The sequence below is a fragment of the Melospiza melodia genome, chromosome 8 (genome assembly GCF_035770615.1).
Source record: "Melospiza melodia melodia isolate bMelMel2 chromosome 8, bMelMel2.pri, whole genome shotgun sequence".
Lineage (NCBI taxonomy): Eukaryota > Metazoa > Chordata > Aves > Passeriformes > Passerellidae > Melospiza > Melospiza melodia.
Genome location: NC_086201.1, coordinates 9249297 through 9274559, shown reverse-complemented (window position 1 = coordinate 9274559; position 25263 = coordinate 9249297). Strand labels below are relative to the sequence as shown.

At 43.0% G+C, this 25263-nt stretch overlaps 1 protein-coding gene across 2 annotated transcripts in view; it reads right to left on the bottom strand.

Annotated features, from left to right (window-relative positions):
* OSBPL11 (oxysterol binding protein like 11) overlaps positions 1-16976 on the bottom strand; it is a 40208-nt gene extending 23232 nt beyond the window's left edge. The window contains exons 1-2 of one of the 2 annotated variants that reach the window (XM_063161675.1): positions 16942-16976; positions 510-578 (exon numbers count right to left, since the gene is read on the bottom strand). In XM_063161675.1, the coding sequence (XP_063017745.1) occupies positions 510-578; positions 16942-16961 (89 nt within the window). In that variant the 5' untranslated portion in view covers positions 16962-16976. Of the gene's footprint in view, positions 1-509; positions 579-15721; positions 15862-16941 lie in introns of those variants that run through there. The other variant, XM_063161674.1, reaches the window with a different exon arrangement.
* Positions 16977-25263: the final 8287 nt, after the last annotated feature.

The following is a 25263-nucleotide window of genomic DNA, read 5'->3' as shown; positions in this document are numbered from 1 at the left end:
GGTTGCACTGTGCTACTCTAGGAACAGCATGAAACCTGACCAGAGAATTTCACCTGACACAGAAAATCAAGTTATTCCAGGGGAGACAACATCCTCAGGAAAGAGAAAACCCTGCTTGAATTAGAATTTACAATAATGAAGTCTTATTTTTTTTTAAGCAATAGCATTATTTGGCACAAAGGTGAAGACTCAGCAGAAAACACAAAGACAATATTTTTTAATGGAAAAGGAGAAAAAACCTAATGCTTTTTACACATACAAATATAGTTATAAGCCACTAAATGAGTTAACTGCTTTATATTGCCTATGCCTTTTTTATACTCATGCCTTAATACAAATATTATTCATCTACACATTAGCTTAATCTATATTGAGAAAAGCATGAGATTCTTGCATAAAGTTTTCCTAGTAGAAAAAGGGAATTCTAAGTATTATTTAAAAAATCTGAAACATGTTCATTTGGATGCTGCAGACACCACCATTACTAAAAAGCACCACAAAAGACTTACCGATATTGCCAGCCAGTGACAAGGTTGGTGTATTTCATTAAGTAGCCACAAATATTTTCCATGTGATCACTATAAAAAGAGACAGAAAAGCAATCAGACAATGCTAAATGTATTTTAGATCCTTCTGACCATCTTTATTCTCAGGAGATGAATTTTAATGTTCATTTTTAGAATAGCACTATCAATTTAATAGCTACACTTTAAAGATTTTCCAGCCTTGTTCCTAAAATAGTTTCTTATGACAATTTAACCAGACATATTGAATCCCAAATAATTTCAAACCATAATTAGCTGCACCAATTCAACAGGCACTTCTAGGCACATTTTTACAAGTTTCAGGTAATTAAAGACTTTGTATCCATGCTGCTTCTGGCTCCTGCTCTCTCTTCACAACAGATTTTATACTTTTGGACTCCTAGACAAAATTAACTTTCACTAGTTTATTAACAGAGCCCTGGACTGCAGCCTCCAAGCTAAACAGTCTGTAGCTACTCCTACATCAGTGTGGTGTTATTAATCCCTTGTGCCCAGCACCCTTCCCCTACACAGCCATGCTCCTGAACAGATGTCCTACAGAACACAACATGCAAGTGCAGGTCACATCAACACACTCTGAGACCTAAACCAGAAGCCAAAACATCTCCTTGGGCCTGACAGGAAAATCCAGCAGTTTCTCCTTCAAAGATTTGACTTGCAACACCCACCAAAAAATGAGAGTCCACCAAAGGCACTTGGCATGGAGATTTAATATCACTATGCAATATACTTTGCCATTTCTGAAAATCAATTGCCCTAAATAAGGCTTACAAGTACCATGACTACAAATTACTCAATTTATTTAAGACCACAGTTTTAAGACCCACTTTATGCTGTATGTTCCCAAAAATCTAGAAATGCCACCTCAATGCCCTCACCCCACAATAGGACATAACCCCACACTTAAGAACACACTCTTGATAGACAATTCAGGTCCAGCATGAGAAAAAAGCTCCTATTTTTACAAAGAAGAATTGAAACAACGACCCAAATATCAGACACTATTTGTTTCTCCAAAATAAATTTGTTTCTAATCTTATTTAAATTTTCTGTAGGCTGTAGTAGGTAGAAGAGTAAATGAAATTATTCAGAGTCCATTGGAGCAGCAGCAATCTCTCTTAGTTCTTGAATGGATAAAGTAGCCCCATGTCAGCAAAAGGGGAAAAGTGGGGAAAACAGGACTATGAGAGCCAAGGGATCATCTCCCTTAGTGGGTTTTGGTTGCAAAGATAACTGGGCTAAGTACTGGGGTAAATTTTAAGTAACAGCTGAAGCTGCTGTCTATACCTCATTTATAGACAACAGATTAATTAGAAATCTGACAATTTCATAAATATAACATGCTACACTGTTTCATCTTAAAGGAAGTCATTTAGGGTGACACTAATGAAAACAGCCACAGAGTAAATCACTTTCAGTGATATAACACAAGCCAAGAGATACAAGAATATACATTTTTTAAAGAAAAAAACCAAGTTGCTGATTTTAAATGTTACTTTTAAAAGCAAAAAATGTGTCCTAGCTATTACAGCAACAATCAGTATTGCAGTCATATCCTGCAATGGAGAGCAGCCAGCAGGACTATCTAGGAATTTAATTTCTAATAGCTCATTAAGTGGTACTAGAGATTAAAATAAAACCAAGGAGAGCAGAGGGTGTTGTATATTTTAAATGTACAGAGAAGCTAAAGGAGACATAATCAAACTCATCCTCTGCAGACACCTCTTATTTGTTATTATTGGCAAACAAGGGAAGTACAGTTTAGACTTGCTCACTGTCTTCATTTAGCTGAAAATTATGAGATTGCATAGTCATAAAAATGCATGAGCTTGGGTTTTACTCATCTGAAAATTGTCCCTAGTCACAGCTAATTGTTTTTCAGCTCCAGTGAATGCAAGCTACACCCTTGCTTTTCAGTGACACACTGCACACAGCCCTGCACATTCAGGGTACAGCCACTGCACCCCCATTAACCAATGTTCCCCAAATCACAGGTACCTCTAAAGAACCCAAGAAACATCAGAAAGGTAAATTCAGACTGCAGTGAATGCAGCAGGACTTTGTGTAGGACCTATGGAAGTCCATTCATCTGACAAGGGTAAATTAAATAGCCTTTGATTAAAATAATTTGACCTCTGGGTTGGTTTTTTGGGTGTGACAGATAAAATAGCTGACTTTGTCATGCAGAAAAACACATTGGAGAAGGGAGTGCAGCTCTTCTGGTGATGTAGTTCCACATTAAATTACCAATACATTTTCCCATCATCTGCATATTCCTTTCCACTTGGATTTTCACTTTGTCTGGACCCAAACATCTCCAAATGCCTCCTCTTCAGTAATTTATATCTCTAACCTCATCAGTCCCAGAGGGCTCAGCTGCAAGGCTTTGAAAACACTGCCCCATGGAAGTCCAAGAAAGTGACTGAGAATTAATATTCCACCATTTGAACAATGGCTTATTTTTAAATAAGTGAAAATTATATACACTGAAGAAATCTAAACCCACTCTGCAAACTGCAATCAACAAAAAATAAATTCTATAAATTTACTTTTCTATAAATTCTATACATAAACAGATGACAGAACTACAGTTAACCTCCTAATCTTCTGCATGTGTGAATACAGAAAAATATTTTCAGTATTTTTTTATGAACAAGGCCAGGGATTGTAACTAAAGCACTTCTTCAAGAATTTTAAGGTTAGTGCCTCCACAGCAAGAGTTAAACCAAGATATTTGTTGTTCCTAAAGCAGTGATGTAAGGCAGTTAGCATTAAAAAAAAATACAAAAGCACACCCAACCCAAAGAAAACCCAGTAACATTTCACTAGTATGGAACTCACAGCCAAGCTCTACAGAGCACTGCAGAATCCTTGTAAAATGGTAGACTTGAGAACAAGAGGTTGAGGTTCAAGCACTGGCTCTGCTCACAGATAACCACAGTTCATAAAATATGAGTAAGCTCCTACTGCTGTTTCATGGTAATAGTGCTGGCAAACCTGTCTCAAAGTCACCAGTCTACTTCAAAAGCCTCCAAAGTTCCCAACATATGGGTTTTTGACTTCTAGAAAACAGATTTCAAAAGTGAACTTGACACACAACACTGAGCAGCTTAAGGCTGACAGTGAGGGCTGGCTCCCTTGGGATCTCTCCTGAATTTTAGAATCCCTCTGCAGTCACACTGCTGCCTACATGCACGTACCTGTACCTATGGCTACAAGTGTCTTTCCATAGCCAAGACACTGTTGTTGCTATTTAAAATGCTCACCACAGTCTCAGATTGTCAGAGGAATAGCAACAGCTCAGCACCATGAGTCAACAATCCCTAAAGGGCCTAGTTCTGTTGAAATTCACATGTCCTGTCAAAGAAAGGAAATGTTGCAACAGACGGATCACAGTCTTAAGGACATGAAAAAAAAAAGATTGACTTTTTCTGGACTACTTTAAGTGAGGGTATTATACAAATTACAATCCAGAAAAGAGGTATGCAGAACACATACTTTTCAGTTCAGAACAACATCTGAACTCTAGCCCAGCAACATCTACCACCTCCCAAAATCTGGGGTTTTTTCCCAAAGGCTGAACACCATTGAACTTGACTATCCATTTATCACAATATTTTAGTTTATAAACACTGAGATGGACTGAGACTGTCCATTTAAGCAAATGACAGACATCTGTGAACAATTACACATCAGTTCATGTTCTTCCCACAAAATTATCCCTCCCTTACATCAAAGAGATGTTTACCACAAGCCAGATTTCTACATATCTACATGCTACTAAAAAAAATAATAGGAACAAAAGATTCACAAAGGATCACTGTTAGCTTATTTATCCTTCTCTGGTTTTACTTGTCCTTTCCTAAGTTGCAGCAGCTGTCAGTGCCTTGCAGGGTGGTCTCCTGTCCCAGGGAAGAAAGAAGACAGTGACAATCAGGCCAAATTCCCCTGCATCCTGTTTATGTGCAGCACCCGAGCTTTGGACGCAGATACAGAGGAACAGTAGTCCCACAATGACGTCTTTCAGGAGCTTCTGCCAAGACACCCAGGCTCGCACCTGGGCCAACATTTCCTCTGAGAAGCAGCAGCAATTAAAAAAATGCAAAAGGCTTTGCCAACCTTTTTCCATACCCTTCATGGGCAAGTTGCCATGAAAGCCCCACAGAAAAAAAACCTCGCAGTGGCACAAAAATTACACCCAACAGCAAAGCAGCTACAGAACAGTTCCAAGACTGCCCTTCAGATGATTTCAATTTTGCTGGGACCCAGACAGCACCACGTGGGAAGCTTTGAGCAGCCAAGTCTCTCCAGACCCAACAGCTGTCTGAAGAGCAAACACAGCGGCCAAAGGCTTCCCCACTGACGTGCATAAGGCCTGACTTCAAGCAGCAGCTGAGTATGTGGGGATTTGCTGCCAGCAGGAAGGATGGCCAGGACTCTGGAGCCCATGAAGATGTCAGGGAGGGCTCCTGAAGGGGGATCCAGCCTCCAGAAGATTTTGATCCTGCCTCCAGAGCTGCCACGACCACTGTTATGACAGTGCCTTTGGATCTTGGCCAAGGGAAGATGCTCCTTTCTACTGAGCTCACAGCAAGATGCAAACCCCTGGTGCAAGAGTGTCTTCATATTAAAAGCTGGCAAAGCATTAAAAAAAAAAAAAAAGAAATGAGGCTTGTAACAGTACAAACCAATGAGTGATTTCAATTATAGTTGGAAAAAGTGACCATTTTCACTGAACTTGCTCATCTGTTTGCTCACAGGTTCACTGTTGGCAATGGCTTGCTTTTTCCTCACTGGGCACTGCAAAGTGCTTATCTACAGTGCACTGATTTCCCTTTTCCTTACACAGAGGGGTAGGCAGTGGAGAAGAGAAAGGGGAAAAAAATCCCAACAGCTATGTCAGCATTGAACACTTCAGGCATATCTTCTGCAACTGCAAGAAACCACCACCCAGTTCAGCACACTCCAACTCCACAGCTCTGTGGTGCAGGAGAATGCTCCCCAGGAAACCCAAGGTAAGGCAGAAGCATCAATCAATTACCTCTGCTTTTCCAAACAGCTTCTGGAAGAAAGGAAAACCAACCATCCTTGCTGTGCAACTCACCAGCAGTGCTCTATAGTGAGCTGAGAAGTGGCAGCAAAGCTCCTGCTCTTCGGCTCTTGTGTTTGACTACTCAATTAGAAATTCAGAGACCAGAAACAAGTGCAAGGAAAAGAGGTCCAACACCATGACAAGAACATCAACAGCAGACCCTGAGGATACTTCAGAACACCACTTGGCTCCAAGTGTGCAGCAACGCACACGCCCTCATTAGATATAAAAACTTCTCTCCACATGCACTCCTGTAAATCCTTGGGAGCACAGACAAGCGTTGGAAGAGCAGCATGGGGTTTCCACAAAGAAAAGGTGTGGCAGAGCCAAAATGAGCCATCAGCTGTCCTTGATTCCCATAGTGCAGCCCAGCCTCCCTACCAACCCCAACCCTTGCTCTCAACACAACACTTGTTCTGGCACCTCAAGTTCTATCAATACTACCTAACAGTTTTTTTGGGTTTTTTTAAATCATCTTAACTAAATTTGTATTCCATTCTCCTCTTTTCAGCATTAATACATACAAATCAAACTACTGTAACACTTTTGTGGTCCAGCAAGAAGAAGAAGAGAGACAATATTTAATTAATAAGTAGCAAAATTGTTCTCACATAACGACTATAAAACTGATTGTTCAGCTACTTTATAATTTACAGAGCTCTCTATCTTTCACAATACATCTGCCTAGAAAAAATTGCAGTGACATTCAGCTCAGCAGTTTGTCTCACACACAGGTGAACACCCCAAGTCAGCAAGAACTCCACTTATGGACAATTTATTTGTGGATTTGCATCAGCAGAACAGAACTGAAGCTGCACCAAAGAGTCAGTAGCCAATCCAGCAGATTTTGCTGCAATGATATCAGTGGAAAACAAACTGTAGATTTAGCCAATATCATTTTAGAGCTGGAGCATACAAAAAACAAGGACCTCAAAAGGTCTGAGCTCTCCCCTTAATGCCTCTGGAGAGATTGCCTGCAGCTTTGCTACCATTTATAATGCACAGTTTCACACATTACTGTTACCAAACCCAAAATTCTCACAAAATCTAGCTTCAGAAAGCTCAATCAGTCAAATTAAAACTGCTCTGCCCATTGAACAATGCTGATATAATATACACAAGGCAAACAGTGATGGGTGAGCCCCTTTGCAGTTTTGGACAATGTGCTGCCTGTGATAGCTGGGAAAGCAGTGGATCCTGGTAAACACATCCACAGAGACCGGTGGAGCAGACCTCTGTATCTTCAGTCATTCTTTGGCACAGTCCAACGTGGTTCAGCTTACTACACCCTCCATCCCAAGGCATTCTGCTCTCTTCTAGTCTAGCCATTCTTATCCTACCAGAAATGTGCAGATATGCCCTTGCAGTCTTGAGATGTGAGTATTTGCGAGTATGCATTTTTAAAAGATTATATTAACAATTACACATTGCCATTCTGGACTCTGCAGCAATAAAACTCTGAAATGGAAGGTAAATAGGATCAGCTACCTCAGATGAGCCTCTTGCTTTGCAATTATTTTTGAAATATTATTTGCAACATTTCAGGTTAAATACTGAGGATAATAATTATTATCACTTTTCAAGTAAATAAGAACACACTTAAATAGCCTATTGTCAATTGATGTTATCTAAATATTCATAAATACAAGCAAAAGCCTGTGTGGACCACCAGACTCAAGAAGCAATGGCCAGTAGTTTAAAGTCTAGCTGGCAAACAATTAAAAGCAACACTGAAATACATCTTCTAACTCTGAAGCTCTGAGCAGGAGAATGAGAGATTTCCCAGAGGCCCATCTCAACCCAAATTATTCCATAAATCTTGAACACAGAGAAATTAAGCAAAAATACTCTTACATTAAAATTGAGGTGGAGGACACCAGGAAGATTTACACTCTAAATAAGAAAGCATACACATTAACCACCTATGACTATCACCATATATAAAGAGAGCAGGGCTACTTTCTTGTTTGGTGCTTGAAGGGAAGGGTGATTCCCAGACAAGGAATTATTCAAAAGTGCTCCTTTTCATGGTGCAATGAGTAGGAGGTACTATGCATTTGGCACTCAAGCTCTAATAATGAGTTCCCTCGTGGTTTTCTTGTGCTTGCTATGGACATTTATGAAGGACTTGTGCACTCAACAGTAAGAGGACAAAAATATTATAATTCCATTTGGATATAGGGAACTGAAGCACAATGAATTTTCTGCCTAATTTTGAAACAGATGAAGTCCAATTTTTATTTTATTTTATTCATACATTCAAATCATGGGTTCTGCTGATTTCAGCTGCAACTGTGACCCTGCAAAAGTTTTGCAAAATCAGAGCAAACTGTTCCAAAAACAGTCCTCCAAGAAAAAGGGGAACACAGTTAGTGATCACCAGGGAAAAGCAGTTTGAATAATATATGACTATTACCACAAAGGAAGTCAGAGCCAGGGTCAGAAACCAGCTCCTTTATGCAGCATCCTGCAGTTCTGCCCAGCTGATCTCTTGCTTTCTGATACAACAATGTGCAATGAAAGTAACCAACTTTCTCAGGGCAAAACAGGCTCTTTGGGAAACTAATTTGACAATATCTAAATATTAACCAAGACTTCAAAGATTTCCAGCCTCCTTGAAAACTCCGGAATTCACAACTGAAAGCAAAAAGGGAAAAATGCTTACCCACAGCAAAAAGCTCCAGAGCAAGCTGTCAAATACAAGATTGGCAGCTTAACACACCCAAAGGAGCAGCATTTCTCCTACCCAGCTTCAGCCTGCCCTCCCCTCCCATTTCAACATTAACACACACAGGAGAGAAAATCTGAAAAGGTGCAAGCTTTGAAAGCACCCTAAGCAGAAAGTTGTCTGGCAGCACTGCCAGGGTGTGGGATCTCAGCACCTCAGGACTGATGTGCAGAGTGACCGAGACCACCCTTGGGGGGCTCGGGAGTCCTGGGATGTTGCCAGAAGTGTCTGGTGGCTGGACTTTGATCCTGCACGAGAGAGGACACCTGTATGAGGATGGGAGGATTTCACTGGGGTGAATGGTGAAGGGATAAGTTAATTAGTGTGAAACACAGGGTTTAGGATTTCTGTACAGGGGGGTCTAAAGAAGTAAGATGGAGGAATTGGGGCGTGTCCTGTCCTTCTTCTTCTTCTTGGCCTCCATCTTCTGTGGTGATGTTGGCACTTTGGGATTGGTTATTACTAAAAGTGCACTGGTTAATAAGGGTAAAAGGTATTGGGGAAAAATGATAAATATTGTATACGTAACTTCGGGTATAAAGATAGGTGACCGCCCCGGGGGCTCGCAGTGTGCTCATGGCTGGCTGCTGAGCAGACCTCTGTCAGGCCAAGAGAAAATCTTTTAGATAAACAATTAATAAACACCGAGACCAAGAAAAGATCTGAAGCCTCTTCTCGTCCTTTGGAGCGCGGGCTGTCCAAGGCCACCCCGGGCCTTTCCAGGTCATTGAAACAGCCGAGAAACCGACACCAGGGGACAGCCAGACCCCACAGGAATTCACCAGTGCTGGCAGGTGATCAGAGGGCACGTCAAGGCAAGGTCTGTGAGTAAACAGGGCTCACTGCACTTGTGCCTTGATTTCCACAGAACGATGAGCACAGCTCAGGAGCCTTCCCAGGATAAGGTAACAGCAGCAGCTGCTGCTTTCTGCTTCTGCATTAAGCAATGTGATCAGGTCATGCACAGGCAGTTTGTTTTCCATCTTCTCTCTGGGGAGAGAAAGCGTGTGGCACAGCAGGATGTTAATGTTGTACTGTGGTTAATTAACTGGCTGCTACATAATTACATTAGAAAAGGTGAAGTTGAAAAATACTCTTTGCACTTAGTGAAAGATAGATATTTGTAACAGCCATTAATCCCTGCAGAAATCTATTCCATGGACAGCACAAATTAGTTGGTATTTAGACACTACCCAAAAATTGGTGCTTCTTCATTTTAGCTTAATTTGAACTCTAAGTGAACATCCCACTATGAAGATAAGTACACTGGATGCCAGAACCAACTCCCACATGTGACACCCCTGACTGCCCAACATGGAGAGGCTGTGAGAAGCAAGAGAGGGACTCTTGATAGCCACTCACTGAGGAGCCACAGGGCTGGAGAAGGAAGCCCAGACCTTGTCACCTGGCTCAGGAATTGGGCTCACATTCCCTACTAGAACATCAGTCAACATGAAGCTGCTTAAATTACCCAAACTTGTTTCCCCAGCTGTATCCACTGACTACCCCTCACATCAAGATTTGCTTCTCTGAATTTATGACACATCTGCTCCAACGCCAATTATCCAAGTTTAATACATGTGTGAACATGAAGGGCTCACCTGCCTTTTAAAAAGTGCCTGGGGCTTTAGCAACTGTAAAATCAGTTTGGTAAAAGATGACCTTAATATTTTAATAACACAGAATGCATCCTGAGATGGATGTAACTGCCTGATCATTTTCAATATGAGCTTCTTGTCTATTCTAATGAGCAAATTATGTGAAGTGCAGAATTTCTAAATTAGTGTTAGGAGCACAATATACTCTTTAAGCAAAGAGTCAAATGAGGATAAAGAAATTCAGGCACCAGATTTTTCAGCCAGCTCCCTCCAGCATATCAAACAAATGTGACAGCACTCCTAATCTGAGTTTTAGTAATAAAAGGAACATACAAAATTGCAAAAATAAATTCTGAATTTCACAGCAACCACTTGAGAAAATCATCTTTTCAGCACTCCAAACCACACCTCAAAGGACCAGTTACAAAGAGAGCAGCATGGGCTTTGTGAAGGTCCTGCAGTGCTGAGGTATCTCCACACATCACCAGAAACAGAAATAAGGAAGGTCAGGACTCACTTTGACACAGGCATCAGAGCCACCAGCCAAGCCAAAAGATGCCACTACAAACATCATCTCCCTTGGGAGGTGGCACCCCAATGTGACAATGCCAGCAGGTTCTTACAACAGTGAGATACTGAGGAAGTGAGCTGCAAGAGCAGGGGAAAATCAAAACAGGAGCAGACCTTGCCAGGCCTCCCATTTGGGAGTGACACCACAAAATTACAGCCTCTGTCCCTCTGCAGCTGTGCACCACAAAGAAGGGAGTTACAGCAATTGATTCCAGCAAATATACACAAACTCCACCTAGAATCCCAAAGAATTTTGTTTCAAGCAATGTAAAAATAAAAACCAGAACAAGGGAGATGGGTAATAAAAAGGAAGCACTTGGGGTACCAGTGTTAGAGAGAACTGTCCTGGGATGACACTAACATTTTCATGAAAGTTTGGGACATTTCTTCTACTTAGCAAGCAACAGGGAGCAAAGCCTAAATTGTGGCCTGCTCTCAGGAGCCAGTTGATGAGGTCAGCACACAGCACCCTCCTCAGCCTAAGCAAGGACTTGATTCCCAGACAAGAACAGAGGACCAGCAAGGGAGAGGTTTGCAAATGTTGTAGAACACTGAGCTGCCATCACCTCCTGTATCTGCTTCTACCAAGCTGGTTCCAGCTTTAATGACCAAACAGATGAAATTTATCCTCCCAAGATCAAAACTTCTTGAACAAGAAACACAGAGAAACTAGGAACACTCAGTACATCTCCTTGCAACTAAGACTGACGCTGGGACACCCCCAACACAAGGATCAGTACTGTGTCAGTTTCAAGATACTTTTCCCTTTACTATTACTAATTAGATCATTTTTGCAAGACAGCACAAATGAGAACCAGATGCTTCCACAGCCTAGCTCAGCTTCACATGCTTTGCTTCTTTCATTGCACGTGTGTTTGAAGTGCAAAGCCTTGTTAGTCATCCTCAACAGGAACTGGGATCAAACTTAGAAAAATGAGCACTGCCTTTAAAACACATTTCCTACTGGATGATTTGATGAAAAAGTGTTCATGATCATCTCAAAAGGCAGAATTAAAATATATTCACTTGTTTCAGTTACCAGTTCTTCTGCTACATTGTCACATGCTGGCCTGCTCAAGCACAGAAGACTGAATTAAGGTCAGTAACTGTTTACTCCCCTTTTTTAGGATTTATGAAGAGATTTGCATAGTGTCAACTGAAAAAGCCCTAAAATCCACAAAAAAAAAGACTGGCAACCATTTTACTTGTTTAAAATTTGTTATCCATTTGCATCCAAAAAACGTTTAGTGTTACCCTTTGGCAAAAGTCTCTCTCTGCTCTTTTTCTCAGCCTCCTACTCCAGCCCAAAGCCACACAGAGTAATTCTGCAAGAGAATCTGTCTAACTTAATAAATTAATTAATGACAAGCAGAAGCCACCCAGCATGAGGAATCCTCTTACTGGCCATTGTCACACCTAGCAAGAAAAAAAAAAAAGTAAAAAAATTACTATTAGTCTAGGAAATTTACTCCTTGAAGCTACTTTCATCCAAATGGTTTTCTAAACTAACTGACAATTGTGAGTAACCCTGCAGCACTCAGGCAAACTCTCAGGAACAACGAAAAAAAGGCAACTCACTTCCTTAAACAAAGAGCAAAAGACACAATCTGCAGCATTTTATAACTATACATGGCTAAATCCATAGCAAACAGATGCTAAAACCATTTGAAAAATAAGGAACAGAGCTATCTAAAAAATACAAGCAGAAGTGAAAAAGCAAATAGGTTTTAAATACAACTTGTAAGCTTCAAAATCAGCAATAATTTGGGAAATTCATGAAAACTTTACCTGTATTTCTAATAGCAGGGGAAGAAATGCTGGGAATAGTTTTAATAGCAGAATTGATTTACATATTTGAGAGCAGAACCACTAAGAAAAGCATAAGAGGACAGCATATTATCATGTCTCCAAGTGGGAAAGACAATCTTATTTCTCTAGTCAACTACAGTGCTTTGAACATTTCATTTTGTAGATAAATAAGAACATGTGATTGCCACTCACTTCTCTCAAAATTATTAAAATCTGAAAGCCCCTCAAGCCAGGCTGACAGGACTGGTTACACTTCCCTAGCACATGTTCTGATCAGCTCTCCCTTCAGCTCATAGAAGATTCTGCATTCTGGTTGTGAAATTTTTATGTTATTTGAATGACTACACATCACATGTTGCAGAAGTACCAGCCCAACCTGCCTCCTTTCCCTCACTGCTTTGAAAGCACTCTTGTTCATTTAACCCAGAGCAAGGCAAAACCAAATGAACATGGTCATAAGGTAAGGCAGAACTGCTGAGTGCAAGTAATTCTGTGGGTGAGGCTGTACTTACTTCACAGCTTGGTTACTGCTGAAAATACAGAAAATAATATCATCTTAAACTACTTCATCAAGTAATCTTACAGCAATCTGAAGATATTCAGAAGTCTTACCTCCTGGTAATTGTTTCTCTAAATGAAGACAGGGTTAAAGAATTTAGTGTGTAGCAGAGCCTCTGGGGCTCTCTTTATCCACTGAAATGCAAGTTTACACTCAGGCTGCTCCTGCCCCAGTCAGGAAAATGAAGCCAGTGGTTGGTTGTTCTCAGACACACTCTGACCTGATCACGCATTTACAAGAAAACAAGATCACTTCCTGTCAGATGGCTGAAACAGCAGTTTCTCAAGAACTCTTACCTTCTACTAAGTAAATTAAAAATAATAAAAAAAAAAATCATCTTCCTATCCTCAGCAGAAACCAATCCCTCACAAATTTCAGAAGAGCCACTGCTATGCTGGCTGCCCAAACTCACCAATGCACAGGCTACAAGCATGAAGTTTGACAGGAGACCCAGCTCCATCTCCACATCATCTGAAGTGTCTGGCAGCCTCTGGTTGCCACTTCTCCACTATAATAAATATCTCATCTAGCTCTACCACAGCTATTTAAAAATCTCCCTATTATTCCCCTACAGAAATATAAAGTCAGGCTTCCTGCTTCATTTTTTTTTTCATTTTCTAGATACTCAATTTATGCCAAGTATACGTGACCTTGCACCTCTCTGAGAAATTCAGTTTTCATTATTTCAGGTTCCAGCAGTCTTGGAGGTTTATTTTTTATCCATAGTCTCAATTTCCCACTTGGAGCACTGGAGTACCAAGTACCTGTTGTCCCACTGTCTGACAACTCTGCTACAGCTGTTTTGACCAGCTGCTTCACCAAACAGTGAGCTAAACTTCTGCACCAGATGTGGTCTGTGGAGAGCAAGTACCCCATGATCCTACTCCTGCCAATCTATGAGACCACACATTGCCCAAACTCTGTGCTAGGAAAGTTAAAATACCAAACTTCCACCAAAAGTCCCCAGAAAATCTGTTTCTGAAACCTGTATGTTAGACACTGATTTATCACTGGGGAGTTTGTCTTTTGTCAAATACATTTTAGCACAAAAGTAATTCATAAAGTGAAAACTAAGCTACAGCAGCTCATTCAGGAGGGCTTTCTAGGAGACAGGGGGGAAAGGTGATATTTTGAGGGTAATTAGATAGAGAGACAAATGTAGGAGTAAATAATTGATCCCAAACACAGCAGAGATTAACAGTGAGGTATCTCAAGTGTCCACAGTAATAGAATTAGTACACTAAGTTTCTCCAAAAGATCTAGAATGAAAAAATAAACTGCACTAAAGTTTTAGAGCAAATTAAACCAGATATTGATAGCTACAAGGAAAAGTATCCCACTTAGAGCTGTCAAGCCATGAAAATGGCTAATACTTGGGTCAGTTCAATTTTTGCCATACAAGCCGTAGCACTGAAGGAAGAAACAAAGCAATTGGATGGATAATTTTATAAAGTGGAATTTCACTGGACAGCACTGACCAGTGACCACCATCACAAACACTGGTATAGCTAAAAAGTATAGCTAAAAAGACATCCAGGCAAATCAGGCATCTCATCCCTTCCACTGCCTCCAATTCCACATAAAAATATAAAATATTTCCATTGTGATTGCATAAACTAACTCCTGTGTCCCATAGTGTGTGCTTGGTTATAGTAACAGCAATTTTCATTAGAAAATTCAGTTCTACTCGAACACAGACTTTAAAAAGCAACCGGAAAAACAGTGCTTAAAACAGCCAATAGCTACATCTAATAATTAGTTTTCCGGACTTAACAGCCTGAAACATTCACCCTGAAATCACCACTTCTCTTTCCGGCACTAGTCACCAGAAAAGTGAAATACTCATGACCCAGATTCTCAGCGATGACCGCGCTGTTCCCAAAGCTCCGGGGAGCTCGGTGCCTGCCCATGCCGGCCCTGGGTGCCCGTGTCCCGGGGTCACCCCGGTCCCTCCGTCCGGCCGCAGCACGCTCCGGCTCTGCGGTCCCCACACGCAGCAAACAGCGAGCCAGTCCATCTGGGCTGGCAGATGACGGCTCTGGAGAGTCTCCATTTGAAGGGGAAGTGTGCAAACTTCACACAACAGCAGCATTTTCAACAGCAACATGGCAGAACGCCAGCCAAGGCGGAGAGAGCCGGGAACCTCGCGGGTGATGCTGTGGAGCCCGCTACCAGCGTGTGAGGGGGAACGTGTTCAAACAGAAAGCACAGCAGGAAAAAGGCATATGGAAACCCTCAAGTCTCCCGGACACACAGGCAAATAATTCAAACTAAAGCCGTGAGCTCAGCTTCTCCGGCTTTCCCTGCTCCCTTCTGCTGACTTGCTGAACCTGAGTAATCACTCTGATTTATGCTAAGCAACGCCGTTCTTAAAACAAGTTAGATAAGGATGAAACTCCGTGCACACTCAGCAACTAACAGAGATCATCAATTAAAAAAAATTAATGATTGCCATTAAGTTCTTTAAAAACATCTAAAACTCGGCACAAAGTTTGGCGTTTTTTGGAAAGACTGGAAAGGGGTGAAGCGCCTCCAGCAACTTTAAACAGGTCTCCACGTTCTGCGAGGGGAAAAGAGGATCTGAGAGGCAGAGGCAAAGTCACATCATCCCCCGGCAGCTCCGTGCGGATGGAGAGCGGGAGCCGCCCGCCCACGGGCACCCCAGCGATGGTGGGCACGGGGACCGAGGCAGCCGCGTCCCCTGCGCCGCGCCCCGGCGGTGCCGGGGGGGTTCCATTGCTGCCGCAGCCGGGGCAGCCACGCCGCCCACCCGGCTGGGCAGCTCCGGGCCCGCCGCCCCTCACCGCGCCTCACGCCCACCTGTACTGCCAGCCCTTGTTGCCGCCGCGGCCGCCGCCGCTCCTGCCGCCGCTGCTCTGCCCCGCCGCCGCCGGCAGCGGCTCCGTCTTGCCCTCGCCCTCCGGCCCCTTCATGGCCGCCGCCGGGTCCGCGCCCTGCATGGCGCCGCGGCTGCCGCCCCTCAGCGGCGCCCCCGGCCCCGGCGCACGGAGCGAGCCCGCCCCATGCGGGCTGCGATGGCGGCGGCCGCCGGCACCCCCACGCCCCGCTCGGCTGGGCCGGGCTGGCCGCGCTGGGCTGGCCGGGCTCCCGCACGGCCGCGCCGGGATGGGCGATCCCGCCCTCCCGCTCCCTCACCCGGCCCGGCCCCGCCGCCCCTTCCGGGTCAGCGCCGCCGCCATCTTTAGTGCGGGCAGCGCTCGCACACCCTCGGAGCGGAATGAAACTCGCGTGTGACGCCAAAAAGGAGAGATTTCCTCAAAGCGTTAATAAGTGATCGGGCTGTCAGCGCTCCGGGAGGACTCTCGTTAACAGGTTACGGAGTAACAATAAAATTGTGGCGGGTTAAGGGTCAAGGATTGCCGGTGATAGTATCTGACCGCACAAACGTGTTCAAAGCAGTGCGCGAATTCAGAGCAACATACTAACAAGCTCTAATCGCTCACAAAAGTTAGGTTGAGAAAATCATATAGGTTCTTACCTTATGGCTTCCCTGAGGGGGAGAAAGCAGGTTCACCCACCAACTCATTCCAGAAGTCACAATGGAGTCTTCCCTAACTTCTCTCAATTTCTTAACTTACATACTTCCATATTCTTTTCTTTATATTCCTACCTTATATAACTTTTCACTATTTCTCCACATTCAGGTGGAGCACGAGTGACTTTAGTCATACACCTCAACGAGAGGTGCTCGCACCTTTGGGTGGGTATCACAATAGTACCAGCGATAGAGATCTGTTTCAGTCCAAGGAGAGTGATTTTACCACAGATGCTGATTCAACAATGGCACATCTTCCTTTTTCTCCCTTGGTTTTCAGCTGTTGTGTGGATTATCAGCTAGAAAGTACCACTGAGTTCCCTCCTCTGCAAGGGTTTTGCCAGGGCCTGGCTGCAGCGTCTCCAGCCCCCTCCAAACTCTGTTAAGACCTCCTTATAGATTGTGTGTGAGATGCTCACCACATTCCACCCAGCAAGCAGCAACCTTATTTTCCACTATAATTTCCATACAGTGATCTTCTTACCTCCAGTCATCTTCCCACATAAGGGCTGCAGGAATTCTCCCTGCAAAATAAGAGTGGGCTGAGTGAGGGATCCAAGCTGTGCCATATACAAGAAGGGATGTGACAGCTGGGATCCTGCTTGAGACCCACAGAACAGGGTCAAACCTAGCACTTCATGCACTGAGCAATGCCACGACACATCCTCGAGAGAAAACACATTTTTTCCCTCCTTTTCTTCCTCCAATTACTGTATTTTTCTTTCATGGAATGCCAGCATCTAACTGGGAGAGCTTGGTCTGGCTCTGTGAAATCTTTCAGGCCAGTCATGGCTTTTGGTCAATCACTGCCTCGCTGACTGCAGCTGTATTATTTTTTAAAATCAGGGGCAGAGGATCCTCATTCTGACTTTAATTAATCTGCATATGAAGAAGAGGAAGACAGAACCAGACATGACTGTGGTTAGTGAGGCCAATCCTCATCTCATCCAAACTCCCTCCTCCACTCTCCAGCTCTTACTATACACTTACAATACTGTAAACAACTGTGTTGCAAAAGATACTAAAAATTCCCAGTGTGAGAATCATACATAGAAGCAAAAATGTAAAGGAGATCATTTTTCAGACAAATAGTTTATTTACTTACAGCACCCCTGTGGTAGCAACTTTTTACCCCATGAAAGCTGCCCTGGCCTTCCTACCTCCTACCACCATGTTTCAACTTTCCCAATGACAATCAAAACACTTTTACCTTGGGCCAGCAAATGATGATGGCCCACTATGAGCACTATGTCTTTAAAATATATTTATAAACTTTAATCTGGTTCTAAACTAACACATATCCCTCCCTCCCTGCCAATCACACACACAGTCTCCTCCAGGAGACCAATGTGGACTGCCTGTTGTATCTATGCCTAGAATCTCTCTTAGAGGGACAGGAGATACCACCAGTGCACAGACATAGAATTCTCCACTTCTACCTTTTCAGGAGAATGTTTGTCGCTGCAGATAAAAAAAAAAAGTGGGTTTCCCCTGCATTTTTTCCTGGGAATCTACAGGTGAGCAGACCAGCAGAGCAACATTGTCTATCAAAAAAAAAAAAAAAAAAAAAAAAAAAGGCCAAAACTGCTCTCCAAACACTTTGCTTCCTGCTCTGGCAATCCCTTGAAACTTTAATTGAAGATATATAATTGCATGGTATCATAATGTATGCCTATAACCCTGACATTTTCCTGGAAAATTCTGAAGCAAAAGTAACTCAGGCAAGAGTTCCAATTGTGTGTTTTATTTCCCTCCTGCTCAAGGACAACCAGTCCCAGCAGAGACACAGCTTCACCTGTGCCTGGCCTTTGTAACCATCACAGGTGGTTAGTATGGTGTTCCTCCACCCAGAACGTTTCCAACACCCCAGACAGGCCAGCAATCCTTAGTGATAATTCTGCAGCCCCTCAGAGTTTGGTTCCTGAGCATGGTAAGCTCAGGTTTGCTCCTCCCATTACTTTACTTTTTTGTCTTACAAAAGGTGCTGCATGTTGCAGTACCAGAGGCTCTCGTAAGATGGCATTGACAAAATGCTGAATAGCACAGAAAGGCTGACAGCTACACCACGCTTGCTGAGGGCTTACACAGTGTGATCTGCCTTTTCTCCTTAGTTTAGCATGTTGCTAATTATAACTTGTGCTCAGCTCGCTGCTCTCAGCCTCCTTCCCCTGCCACAATTTCGTGGCTCACAATGACCCAGATGCCAGCCTGGCCCTGGGGAGAGCAGCAGAGGTGAGTCCTGGGGCTCCACAGCTGTGCCCTGCCTGCCTGGGATTCCTGGCTCTGGAGGAGGAGATGAGGAAGAGCTGCACATCTGGAGGAGGAGCACGTGAATAGGATAGCAAATGTTTATTGACATTTGTCAGATCAATCCCTGTAGGCCCAAATATGGTTAGTAGCTGAAGTAGGTTGTATTTTATCACAGCTCAAGCAAATTTCCCACAACTAAACGTTTTGTTAATTTCAGGAAACAGACCAGGATCAACACTAAAACAATTCTTGTTTATTTCTTTCAAAGTTTATAGTCTGGCTATGTATAGAATCATAGAATGGCCTGGGTTAGAAGCAACCTTAAAGATATCTTATTCCACCCCACTGCCATGGGCAGGGACACTTTCCATTAGATCAGGTTGCTCCAACCTGACCTTGGACACTTTCAGGGACGGAGCCTCCACAGCTTCTCTGGGCAGCCTGTGCCAGTGCCTCACTACTCTCTCAGTCAAGAACTTCTTTCTACTATCTAATCTAAACTTATTCTCTTTCAGTTTAAAGCCACTTAACATGCTTAGCTTAGCTTTCTTCAGATGAGTACTGTGTCTTCAGAGCAAGGTTCAAAGAGTTAAAGCTCTGAATTTCAGCATAGTTTGCATGCTTAAAATAAAAGTGCAAATTAAAAAAACAGATATATAAAATAATACAAGTTTTTTATCACTCTCTCTTTTTTTGTCTAATTCAGGACTTTTTTTCCCTGGGTTAGTATCTTAGAATGAGACCAAATTTAACAGTCTTAAATCTGGATCTGCCTCTGGTAGCTGGGTCACAGAAGACAAAGCTCTTACTGCTCCTGTCTGCTAAGGGAACTACATCCTCTACAGGCATCCGGGAGAATGGCATCAGTCCTGGGAAAGGAATGCCAGAAATGCAGCCTGCCTTTACTGCATGAGAAGTGCAACTTTTCATAATCATTGCTGAACTGGGGGAGCTCCCAAGCAATGAGAAAATGACAGAAAAGTAAAGCACTGATGGACCTTCATATCTGCACTTTTTAATCATACAGTTGTTCTTGAGGTTAAATTCTTTCTCAAGGCAACTGATACTGTGTTACTGGCTTGGGAAACAATGTTTCTGGTCTCTTCTGGATAATAAACAGGAAAGAACTTCCTATTCTTGCTAAGTATAAACAATACCTACCTCCTAAAACTGTAGATTCCATGACACAAGAACAAGAAAGGAAATTTGGTTTAAAAGGCTGTTTAGCCTTTCTCCCTCAACACATTGAGTACACGTCTGTATTCTCCTGACTGTAGGTGAAAATGGCTGGTAAGGTCGGGTGAATGAAACACAAACTATTTCACCCGCCAGAGTACTTCACACTGTGAATATATTCTGACATAACGTCTTCATTTTGGAGTTTTAGAGGCATGGCTGAGTCCCTGGGTCTCTGGTTTTGCTATTTAACATGTATGAAGCATTGATTCCTGCTTTGGACATCTGATCTTCTGTAGTCTTAAGGAGTCAAAATCTTTTTTCAATCACTGTCAGCCATCCCCAGATTTCCTTGCTCTTCTCTATCAGTCCCTATGTGTCATATCCTGCTGTAATCCAGGTCCAGCTGAAAGCAGCACACTCACACATGTCAGCAGCTTACATTGCTTACAACGTTTCCATCCCTGCCCACAACCCACTCACGTTCTTCACACTCACATTTGGCTTCATTTAGAGCAGCACACAGTGTGACTTTGCACTGAGTCACGCTCCAGGGTCCAGCATTACCTCAACCCCACACAATGCTGACATGGAAATGGAAACAGGAGCAGCAAAGGCTTGGTGTGGCTGGAAGCTGGGAGCATAATGCCAGTAGCTGTCTCTTTGGGAGACATCCTCCAAAGAAAGGACTGTGCCCTGAGAACTCAGTGAAGAACAGGACTGAAGGACCTCACATCTCCCTCTGGAGAGGCTTCTTTGGAGTTGCTGCCTGTGTAATTTTTCTTTAATTCTTCTGTATGCAGAGAATGCATCTTGCCACATCTTGGAGCTGTCATCCTCATGATGCAGCCATGGAGCTGCAGAAGTTTCAGGAAGGAACGCTGCCCTGCAGCCATGGAGCTGCAGAGGTGTCAGAAGGAACTGCCCTGCAGCCATGGAGCTGCAGGAGTGTCAGAAGGAACGCTGCCCTGCAGCCATGGAGCTGCAGGAGTGTCAGAAGGAACACTGTCATGCAGCCATGGAGCTGCAGAGGTGTCAGAAGGAACGCTGCCCTGCAGCCACCACACAAGAGCGATACCCACACCACCCCATCCCGCTCCACCCCAGCAAACTGCAATCTGCACGCTCACATTGTCTTTCGTATTTCAGACCCAAACATCTGCCCACCACCCAGCCCCACCACCTGGGACCCTCAAAGCACTTACCCTGTCCTGGAGGACTCCCAACTCCCCACACAGGCTAAAGCTTGTCCTAGAGATGCAGCTCAGCAGCAGCAGCAGGAGATAACCGTGTTACATTCAGAGTTTGAGACATTTCTACAGGCACACCATTGATGAGCCCCATGTTTCAATCTCTTTTCCTGCCCTTGAATCACTTCCCAGCATGCATGGCTTTCCATGTGAGGGAGCTGCTGACAGCTGGATGTGTGTCCTGGGTCTTTTCCAAGAGCCAACCCTCTGCTTGCTCAAGCCACACAGGGATGCCTCCCTGCCCTTTTCTCTCCAACTTGTGAGCAGGAAGGGAGCTCGGGGTGTTGCCTCACAGGCCACTGTGGCTGAGTGCAGCTGTTCTAGCACAAAGGGCAGCAGCTGGACCCTGTCACCTCTGTCTGGTCCTTCTGCTCCATGGGAGGATTTGCCTTCTGCCTTGCCTCAACAATCCCCAGCTGACTCCTCTCCCTGAGCTCAAGGAGATCTTTCATGCCACGTCACTCACCCCAATGGAGTACAGCAGGAGCTTCCTCCAGATATTCCCCATACTCAAGCTCTTTGTGTGGGAATTCTGGAATTCAAAAATACTCATTTGTCTGCTTAGGGCCTGGTTTCTTCAAGGAAGTAGCCACATGTGAGTCCCTCACAGATGAGTCTGCCCTGTAGCTCTGTGGGAGCACCCAAGAGGTTCTGTGCAGGTTCCGAGTGGGCCGGGCTGGGTCACCCTCCATGGACTTGCTGCTGGGAGAGGAGTCCAAGGAATGCACATGCCCTTGTCACCCCTTGGGTCTGGGTATGCTCAGCAGGCACAGGGGGGCACCTGCTGAGGTTCTGGTTGAGGGGCTTCCCAGCTCTCATCCATCTCCTGGCCATCTCCAACCTTTCTCTAGAGGCTTTTTCTGCCCCGTGCTATGGCACAACATGGCACTGCAGCCTTCAGTCGTTCTGCAGCTCATTGTTAGGACTCCTTTCCTCTCTGATTGTCTACATCCTGAAAAAGAACTGTTTTCATTAATGTGTCATCTAACCTTAAGAGCTGCTGAGTAAGTTCAGCTCTTCAGTCATCAGCCCTCTCCCCCAGATGCTTTTCTGTGCCATGCTTTACTCCTACACACTTTTCCTGCACAGTTTCTATGGCAACATGTGTATCTCTCCATCTGCTGTAGATCTCCATTATCATATTTAGGTGCTTGTTATCCCAGTCCCAAGTGCCATTTCCAGGTGTATCATGTTAACAAATTCAGTTTGGAAACCAAGCCAAAGCACTTGGAAATTTTTGTAGGCAAACCTACATAGTCAATAATTTGACTGCTGTGTTTCCATTTAAGCTCTGTTTGAGGGATGCTGATACTGAGCTGTTCTCACCACCAGATCTCCTACCTGCATTCTCTAGCTGATTCTGATTTGCTTCTTAATTTCCAATTTATATCCTTTCTTTTTGTTGCAGCCTGTGCTGCCTACAGAGTGGGTATATTTGGATTCTGGAAAGTCTTTGTTGGTCTGTTGCCTGGGGTTTGATATTTGTTTTATAGAAAATTAAGTTACCAATACTGTTTCTCTTCTGTCAAATGCATTTTTCAGTTCTGCTATAGTCCTATCTCTTGCCCTGGAGACTTTCTCTTTTGGATTACAGAAAGCCCTGAAGAGTACAGATGGTTTACAACTGGCCTCTCAGTCTGTTCTGCTTGAATTCCTTAAATTGCTTGGAATTATGTAGATTTCTATACAGCTAAATTCCAGTCTCATTTTCTGCTAAGTACCTTGTTGGAGAACTAACTTAAATGTGAAAAAAAGTTCTTCCTGATCAGAACCTGCAGCAGAAAATTCAACTAAATGAAAGGAGTGGAGTCAAAGCTTCACTGTTGATTTGCTTTCTAGATCCCATGACTGAGTAAGAAGTTTTACAGTTTCCACATGCAAGAAGTCCATGTGGAAGCTGTAAAACTGTCAGCAATTCAGGCTGTCAGCTTTTAGGGCTGCAAACTGACATTGTTTATTTGTGCCTAATATCCTGTAAGAGTCTTTTTGAGATATTATATGCTACCTCAGTATAAATGCCCATTACTTACTACCTTTAATTAAAAGTAATTAAACATATTAATTTAGTATTTATATATGCATTTAAAACCATGCAAATCTTCTGTTTAGGATGTAATTCTGGGAGAGCTTATGTGCAAAAATTTTCCAGAAGAAAATGAAGAGGCCCATGATATACCAGTAATTCCAACTGCCAATAATAATAATAATGCTCAACAACAACAACAATAGTAATAGTAATAGTAATAGTAATAGTAATAGTAATAGTAATAGTAATAGTAATAGTAATAGTAATAGTAATAGTAATAGTAATAGTAATAGTAATAGTAATAATAATGCCCAGTAATTCTGCCAGTGCAGTCCACCAGGCTGTCTAGGGTAAGGTGAAGGTCAGGCACTGCACTTGCATTTTGGGTAGAGCTGAAGTGGGAGGTTTTTAATGGTCTGCAGAGCTCAGCCAGGGGAAGGTTTCTCTGGACACTCACAACAGATGGGCTCCTCTCACATACCAAGGCTGACATTGGAAAACCCTGCTCTAAACTCCAGATCTACCCCAAACTTAACTTTACCAATAGATTCACAGGTGCAAAAACTGAATGTGTGAGTCCTGCTGACATCAGCCCACAAGGCTTGGAAAAATGTAAAAACGTACCTCAGTTTTCAGCTTCTCTTTCCATAAATTCTAAAGCCCACATTCCTTAAGATGCCGAGGAGCAATGCAATCTGATCATCACCCCAGGGAGTGCAAAATTCATATTCTGCTTTGCTTTCAAGGAGTCACAAGACGGAAGAGGTCCTTGAATCTTACTTCTCTCCAAAGAGATCAGACAAAATAAGTCTGAGTAGTACCAGTAGCTACAGATGCCAGCATAGCATGTGAACTGTGATGCAGACAGTGCAGGACATCTCAGCAACATGCAGAAAGCCTAGTGAAAAAAACTGTAGAGAGAACTGTCATTCAAACATCAAAAATTAAAGGTACAACTCAAAATCAAAACAAACCAGACCTGCACAGGGAAGGAAGATGACAACATAAAGAGTTTACTGCATGATTGCAAAGGAAATGAAGGAAAGCGCTGACCACAATAGCAGCAGGGCACATATCTAAAAGCTAAAGGAAGATATTGCTTCAGACTCCATAAAGAAAAAAATGTAACTAACCCCAGAGAGCAGAGCCAGCACACTTAAGAGGCTAAAGGGCACGGGTATGGAAATTATTGTGTAACACTGCCACAAAACTTGAGGGCCCTTTATCCTTCATTTCCGAATACTGTTAATCTCCATCAATGACATCTTTGGGCTTTTTAGAGCAAATTTTAGCCAGGAGTAACAAAAGACATGAATGGAAGCAGAAAATGGGTTAAAATGTAGATTAGGCACATTAGACGTAGAACCAGCTCAGCATCTTTCTTTGATAAGATAATGGCATATCAGAACAAAGGAAAAATAATAAATCTTATCAACCTAGACTTTGGTAAAGCATTTGATTTGGCATTACCTAGATAATAATTAGTTAAACTTGAGAGGATGAGGATTAACATAAATACTATAAAATGATGAAGGAATAGAACTGGGAGTGAAAACTGCTGATCTTGCTGAGAGCAAAATTATAGGACTGGAATAGTCAGTAAGTCTAAGTAATGCCATTAGTTAGCTTGATGCAAAAAGTTACGAGTAAGGTAATGAAATTTGCTAACAACACTATTAAATATTTATATCTTATATTTTCAATAGAGAGGAAATCCTAAAGGAAGAATTACATAATTCTCATGCCCTAATAACAGACATGGGAAGAAATGTAACAACATATAATATAGGGACATGTACTGAGAGATTGGTAACATTTGTGCCTTAAATTAGAATTTATTCACTATGAACAACAGAAGAGGAAGGATCACGTGTGTGGTGTAGTTATTAGAAAGATAAACAGAGTCCTACATGTAGCAAGCCCTGTATTTTCAGGAATAATAAACAAATAGATACAAAATACTGGGTAAAATTCAGCTGTAATTTCTGGGCATCACTCAGGCTATTGATGGTCAGCAAGCCTGAATTCATCCTGAAACAACTACAAAGAAGTGACATCCAGATAATCAGAGGAATAGCTAAGACAGCGTATCTTGCTGAGCTTG